The sequence below is a fragment of the Mus pahari genome, chromosome 8 (assembly GCF_900095145.1).
Source record: "Mus pahari chromosome 8, PAHARI_EIJ_v1.1, whole genome shotgun sequence".
Classification (NCBI taxonomy): domain Eukaryota; kingdom Metazoa; phylum Chordata; class Mammalia; order Rodentia; family Muridae; genus Mus; species Mus pahari.
The window spans coordinates 23,706,521-23,714,020 of record NC_034597.1 but is presented as its reverse complement, the minus strand read 5'-3'; the positions used below and the strand labels follow the sequence as shown (position 1 = coordinate 23,714,020).

The window sequence follows — 7,500 nt, the reverse complement described above, 5'->3', positions numbered from 1 at the left end:
CCTGGCCATACCCAGGACACACTGGTGGCCCAGAAGAGCAGTATCATGCCTGAGCCTGAGCATGTCATCGTGGCCTGCTGCAACCAGGTAAGTGGCCCGTTGCCACAGGTTTCAGACTTCGGGAGGATGTGGAGCACATAGTGGCTAGGTGTGGTTATCCATTCCTGCCTCTTCACAAGTGTGCAGGCTGGTTCCCCAATCATACAGTGATCTTGGGGCATGAAGTCCCCCCAAATAGCATGTCCTAGTCAGTTCATCCATTTCTCTTCAGCAGCTGAATTATAAGAATGAAAATAATATTCGGTTAGGGAATGAATCCCCTGGGTTCATATCCCTAAGAAGGCAAGGACTTAGGGTCATGAATGAGGTCCAATGTGGCCCTGGACCCTTCATCTTCACAGCTATTCACTTTCATCTAGTCCATGCCCTTCCTGAAAATTGGATGGATGGATGGGTGGGATGAAGACTAACAGACAAGGCCTCCCCTGTGTAAGACTGTGGGTCTAGCACTTAACATTTACTAATTTCCTGGAATTGCTCACAGTGACCCCGTAGAGGCAGCACTTTGAGTCTTCATTTGACAGGCGAGAAGCTGAGACTTAGGGAAGGTAATGGCGCATGTATGAGGAAGAAGGATTCCAGGTCCTACTGACCGCCTAAGTCCAGTTGGGTTTTCAGACATGGTTCTACAGGGTCAATAAGGGTCCCTGTGGCAGGGGAACAAGCTGAGCATGAAGGCTCCTGACCCTATCTGGTGCCTACCGCACCATGTATCCTATATGCTGGTGCTGCACAAAATATTTCATGTAGCAAAGAGTAGGGCTTGGGGAAGGGTCTTACTATCTTGAAAGCTTAACAACTGGGAGCCACCCTGCTTCCTACCCTACACCCTTCTTATTGTTTAATGCTTTCTTCCTGAGCTTATTTCAGTAACCTGAGAGCTTGGGGAAACCCTGTCCTCTGAGAGTAGCTGTGACCACTATTTGAGGACTTAAAAGCTAGCAGGAGGTGTCTCAGCCTATCTAACACCCCGATCAGCCAGCCACAAAATGAAAACCTTCCTTGTCATTCAAAGAAAGTCAAACTAAGTGTTTCTCAGCCTCCATAAGGCATGTTATCCAAGCCTTCTGAAACAACCATAAATCAGGCTTCATGGGCTTTGATGAGGGTGATGGGTTGGGCAATTACTTATGTCTATACACTGAAAAGGATGTGGCAGGGTGTGTCAAGAAAGAGACCCTTTGCCAAGTCCAAGGATCTGGCTTTCAAAGCTGTGCAACTATAAGGCACACATGCCAAGCTCACGCATACACAGATCATGTGCATAGATATACCTGGTGTTTTGTGTATTGCTTTTCTTATTTTGATATTTGTCTACAACTGTTGGCTTCTTGTTGTTATTGTTGCTGCTGCTGCTGCTGTTGTTGTTTAGATCTATAGCCACAGCTCTGTCTATAGCTGTTTGATCGAGTTCACTGTGCACTGATAGGTGTACCACATTTTACTAATCCAGTATATTCCAAAGACCAGCCAGGTTCTTTCTGTTGTTTTGCTAGATCAGAAGGTCTCATCTGCACACATTTTTTTTTTTTCCGTATTTTTCCATGCACGTGGAAGTGCTTTTCTAAGCCCTGGGCTATGCTCTGTATACATACACGTGCAGCGGCTGACTCTCGGGGAAGCACTCTTAGTTTGGAGTAACTCTGCCTTTCCGACAGTAGTTGTACCAGTTTATACTTGACTCTCTGCAACCATGATGAGTTTTGCATACTCTAAGAAGCACAAAAAAAAAAAAAGAAAAAAAGAAAGAAAAAAAGAAAGAAAGAAAGAAAGAAAGAAAGAAAGAAAGAAAGAAAGAAAGAAAGAAAGAAAGAAGAGAAGAAGGTAAAGGCGTTCTCATAGCTGGGTTTAATCACGCCTGTGCTAGGGAGAGCTTAGAGTCGAGTACAGTCAACAGCTTTGGATGGTCTCCAAAAGTAAACAGCTCAGAACCATTAAACACCCCGGAAACCTTGGGCCTGAGCCTCTCCGTGAAGGCTCCGTGAAGGCCTGGAGCCTTGGGCTGGCTGCCACAAGTGATGTGTTTGACCTGTTTCCCCCACAGTTCTTTGTCTTGGATGTTGTCATTAATTTCCGCCGTCTCAGTGAGGGTGATCTGTTCACTCAGTTGAGAAAGATAGTCAAAATGGCGTCCAACGAGGATGAACGCCTGCCTCCAATCGGCCTGCTGACGTCAGACGGGAGGAGCGAGTGGGCCAAGGCCAGGACGGTCCTCTTAAAAGGTTAGCTGCAGTATCAGCCCATCTTCATCTCATCCTCATGCCCATTAGCTTTTCCTCCTCCAGGGTTAAGCGCACAATCTCATTCCCATCAGACACAGCGCGGGATGCTCAGCCCTCCAGCTCAGGGTGGAGCGGTGGGGAGCCTTGAAACAGAAGGGACCTATTGTACCTTTGCGGTCTGTGTGACTCTACTCTAGCTTCCTGCTTGAGATAAAGGAGCCCTAGAAGTGTGGGTCATCTGGGAATACTGAGGGCAGGAGGTTTTGAGAGAGGAAGGCTGGGGACAGCTAGCATCTGTGTTTACGGGTGGGATGTGTGATGTTCATTTGGAGCCCCGAGTCACTGAAAGAGCAGGCAGATGGGGCCTGGGTGTGGGGACCGTTTCTGTAGTTTAGTTGGCCTCCTCCTTCACCTGGTGAACTTGAATGTGATTCATGTCACTCCAACTTTTCTTTTCTTTTCTTTTCTTTTCTTTTCTTTTCTTTTCTTTTCTTTTCTTTTCTTTTCTTTTCTTTTCTCTTCTCTCCTCTCCTCTCCTCTCCTCTCCTCTCCTCTCCTCTCCCCTCCCCTCCCCTCNTTCTTTCTTTCTTTCTTTCTTTCTTTCTTTCTTTCTTTCTTTCTTTCTTTCTTGTTTTTTTCGAGACAGGGTTTCTCTGTGTAGCCCNGGCTGTCCTGGAACTCACTCTGTAGACTAGGTTGGCCTCGAACTCAGAAATCCGCCTGCTTCTGCCTCCCCAGTGCTGGGATTAAAGGCGTGCGCCCCCATGCCTGGCTACTCCAACTTGTCTTATGAAGCTCCTAAGCATCCTTACTAGAAATCCATTCTCCCCCCTCACCCCCCCCCCGTGAATGTGCGTATGTGCATGTTCATGTTCATGTGTAGGTGAGCACACTCGTGTGCGCATGTGTACATATGGAGGTCATTTATCAGGTATTGCCTGTCCAATTTTGAGACAAGATTTTTCACTGTCCTGGAATTCAGCAAGTAAGCAAGGCCGGTCAGACAGAAAGCTCCAGAGAGCCATCTGTCTCTGCCTCTCCCCATGCTGAGATTATAAGTGTGTTATACTATGATCAGTGTGGGCTTTTGTTGTTTTTGTTTTTGTTTTTGTTTGGTTGGGTTTGGTTGGGTTTGTTTTTTCTAGGCAGGGTTTCTCTGTGTAGCACTGGCTGTCCTGGATTCACTTTATAGACCAGGTTGGCCTGGAACTACCTGCCTTTGCCTCCTGAGTGCTGGGATTAAAGGGGTTCACCATCACACCCAGCCTTCCTCAGTGTGGTTTTTTAAAATTTAACTTTACATGTGTTCTTGAGCGTCAAACTGAAGCCCTTAAGCTTGTAGGTCAAGCATTTTTTATCAGTTCAACTACCTCTCCAGCCCCAGTTTTTGTTTGAATTTTTATTCTTTATTGCAGTTTCTCCTACCTCCACTCCTCCCAGTGCCCCACTCTCCAACCTCCCCTCCAGATCCATACTTATCCTCCATTTCCAAAAAAAGGAAAGAAAAAAAGAAAAGAAAAAGCAGGCTTCCCAGGATATCAACCAAATATGGCATAACACATTTAAGGTGACCCAGTAGGAGGAAAAAGATCCCAAGTGCAGGCAAAAAGAAGTCAGGGATAGGCTGACTGCCACGTTAGGGGTCCCATGAGAATGCCAAGCTCTGCAAGCATAATGTGTATGCAGAGGACTTAGCTTAGTCTCTATGAGCCATGAGGATCCCTGCTTGGTTGGGTCTGTGGGTCGAGTTCTTATGGTGTCCTTGACCCTTCTGTCTCCCAGAATCCTTCCTCCCCCTTTTCCTTCAGGGCTCCCCTGGCTTCGCTTAGTGTCTGCCAGTCTCAGTTTTAAAAGTTTTCAGTCATCCTCTAGAAACGACGTTTCAAACCAAAGCCAGCCTTCATTGGAGGAATGGCTTCCTTTCTTGCCTCTGGTGGACATCGTGTAACAAGAAGCCAGACTTCCAGGAGCCTTACCCACTGCTGGGGATTGCAAAGGACCAGGCCATAATTCAGATTGTGTGTGTGTGTGTGTGTGTGTGTGTGTGTGTGTGTGTGTGTGTAACTGAGGAGACTGAGCTAGATCTAGGGTGTGAGAGACAGAGGTCAAAGCCTCTGTCCCCATGCAAGCTAGTGACAGGAACAAGACAAGGCATAAAGAAGTCCAAGTACACAGGGATGCCATCTCTACCCTTATGAAGCAGCAGGAACAGCAAGTGGCACATGAATGACCCAGGGCCCAAGTTGCTCTGTTCTAGAAACCATAAGAGTCACTGGTTAGCAAAGATGCCTGTTCTGGCCAGGTGTCCTGGGGCTCCCAGATCATAGGTGCATTTTCCAGGCCTTGTCTTAGAAAGTTCTTCCTCCAGACTTGGCCACCCATACCCAGCTCAACTCAGGGGCCAGGGCTTCAAGCCCTCCAAAGCTTTCTTCCTTGCTAGCAGCACACTGTCATCTTGATCTGCTTTTTAAAGATGTATTTTAATCTCTCTTCCCCATCCCCGAGTGTGGTTGTGTTAGGGGCAGGTGATACACATATGAGTGCAAGCACCCATCCAAAGGGTCAGGAGGAGAGCACTAGATCCCTGGAGCTGCAGTCACGATGCCCCCATACGTGGGTGGGTTCTGAGCCAAACTCAGGTCCTCAAAAGAACAGTAAGTGCTCTTAACCCCTAGGCCATCCCTCCAGTCCCCTTGACCCGATTTCTTACCCTAAATGACTTGCTATCCTAGAGAAAGCTCCGCTCCTGTCAGGTCAGGGCTCTGCCTCCCTGCTACCATCTGTAAAGTCTGGGAGGACAGAGAGCTGTCTGGCTTAACCTCCAAATCTGCCAGGCCAACCCCAGCAGTCATGCGATTGCTCATGTGAAAGACAATGATGAAGGTTTGCCAAGGATACTAGACCCAGATAGAATTACCACTTACCAGTTAATTACTCTTTCATCTAAATATTGAGCACCTGCTGAATACCTGGTCCTAAAAAGAGGGCGGCAGAGGACACAGACATATGCCCCAAATCCATTTTCACGGATATGACTGCCATGTTGGGGAATTAATAACTTAGAATTTCAAGGTGGTTAATTCCCTCAGTAGAATGTAGTGAACGCACTCGCTGCTCTTTTTCCCTCCAGGAATGGAAGCAGGCATCAAAATAATCACCTCTGCTGCCCAGATAGTTTTCACTTTATTAGCAGGCCAGGCCCAAGATGACTGAACAGGGTTGCCTTAAGGTCTCAGTGCTTGGGCAGCACTAATCAGAATTAATTCGTTAATAGCATTTGATCTGGTTTTCTGAATGGAAGTGCTGTTTTTAAAGGAAGTTCAGCAGAAAGGCATCACACACACCTCCCCTTGGGCAAATCAATTAATCCAATTAGTACCACTGGCAGTGTCTCTCACAGCAGGAAACCAATTCCTCCCAGAGTGGCACCCTCTTCCCCAGAGCCGCCAAGGAAGGGAAACAGAAACCATTTCAGAAATTATTTGTTTCCAAGTGAACTACTGACAACAGCATGACCAAAGCCTGCCGGAGAGGGAAAAGGAAAGGATGTGGGTGAGTCTCAGGCAGAAGCATCATCAGGAAGGAAGGGGGAAAGGATGGAGATCCCTGGGTTCCTTGTTTGATCCACTGAGTGGATGCTGGTATCATTTACTGAGATGAGAAGTGGGCTGAAAATGGAGAGATCCTGTCCAAGCACATTTAATTTGAGTCATCTAAGTGAATGTGTCATGTTAGATCTATGTGTCTGGAACAAGAGAGAGAGGGAGAGAGAGAGAAAAGGAGAGGGAGGGAGGGAGGGAGGGGGGAGAGAGGGAGAGAGATCAAAACAGTTATAAATTGGAAAGACATCAGATCCTAAGTATCATTTAAAGTTATGGCCCAGATGAGATCATACGGAAATGGAACAGGGTCTCAGGGTTAAGCAGCCAGGCAAGAACAAGAAAGCCAGAGATTGGAAAGCTGGGGGGGGGGGGGCATTCAGCCACATGGAAGGCTGCTGAGAGCCTAAGAAAGACTAGCTCAGAGAGGAGTTTTTCAACCTTGATGTCTGTGAGCCAGGCAAGGCTATGGCGAGAGGGGAGAGATTACCAGAGCCTATATGAGTAGAAATGGCAGACGGAAATTGTTGATGAGGTCAGCAACTAGACCCAGTGCATGTGGGTGACTGTTCAGAAACTTGAGAATTTCAAAAAGCAGAATACGAGGGCATTTCTGGAGGAGGTTAAGGGCCAGGGCACAGGTAGCAGGGGAGGCAAGGAAGTGCACAGTTGTGGGCAGACAAGTGCCTCAAAGGAAGCAGGGGGGGGGGGAGGGAGCCGCTGAGGAGGAGGAGGGTAAAGGGTAAGGAATGTTTGCGAAGATGGAAGCAGCCCATGGGGCTACAGCTGGCATAGTGGATCATAGGGAGTCTCCCAGAGGTGGTTCCTGGTTAGGGATGGGCAGAATCATGGTGTGAGCTAGGAGAAATGGGGGCAGAATTCTGAAGACAGAGAAATAGGTATAGTAGCCTTCTGGGGGGAGGGGGAAGAAACATCCTTGGCATGATATCGAGGTTTTTGGACTCTTTCGGTCCACGCAGGAGGGTTTTGGGAACCATCAGTCTCAGCAAAAGCTACTTAACACACACACACACACACACACACACACACACACTCACTCACACACCCTGAGTTCAGCTTCTCTGAGGGGATGGGGGTGGGGGTGGGCAAGCCGTACTATGATGCTGGAGTCTGAGTGGCCTTAGCTGCTGTAGTGGTAGCTCAGGCTGCCGTGGCCAAGTGTCACTGGCTGTGGCTAACGATAGAGTGGATTGCCTCGTGGTTCAGGAGACTGAACTTCACCACCAGGGCCCACGGGGCTGTTTTCTCCTGAGGCCTTCCCTGGTGCCTTGCAGTCCTTACAGATGACTTCAGCCTGTGACTCCACACTGTCATTTTTATGTGTGGGCCTATGTCCTAGCTACCCCTCCTTCTTATAAAGATACTAGTCTTGTTGGATTAGAGTCCACGCTAAAGAGACCCCATTTAACTTACTGTCTTAGTCAGGGTTTCTATTCTTGTACAACATCATGACCAAGAAGCAAGTTGGGGAGGAAAGGGTTTATTCTGCTTACATCCATACTGCTGTAGATCACCCAAGGATACAGGACTGGAACTCAAGCAGGTCAGAAAGCAGGAGCTGATGCAGAGGCCATGGAGGGATGTTCTTTACTGGCTTG

At 47.9% G+C, this 7,500-nt stretch overlaps 1 protein-coding gene across 1 annotated transcript in view; it reads left to right on the top strand.

Annotated features, from left to right (window-relative positions):
- Positions 1-7,500, top strand: part of Chat (choline O-acetyltransferase) — a 55,588-nt gene that overhangs the window by 18,811 nt on the left and 29,277 nt on the right. The window contains exons 7-8 of the mRNA XM_021203310.1: positions 1-87; positions 2,105-2,282. The exon at positions 1-87 is cut by the window's left edge and continues 94 nt beyond it. Of these exons, the coding sequence (XP_021058969.1) occupies positions 1-87; positions 2,105-2,282 (265 nt within the window). The remainder of the gene's footprint in view (positions 88-2,104; positions 2,283-7,500) is intronic.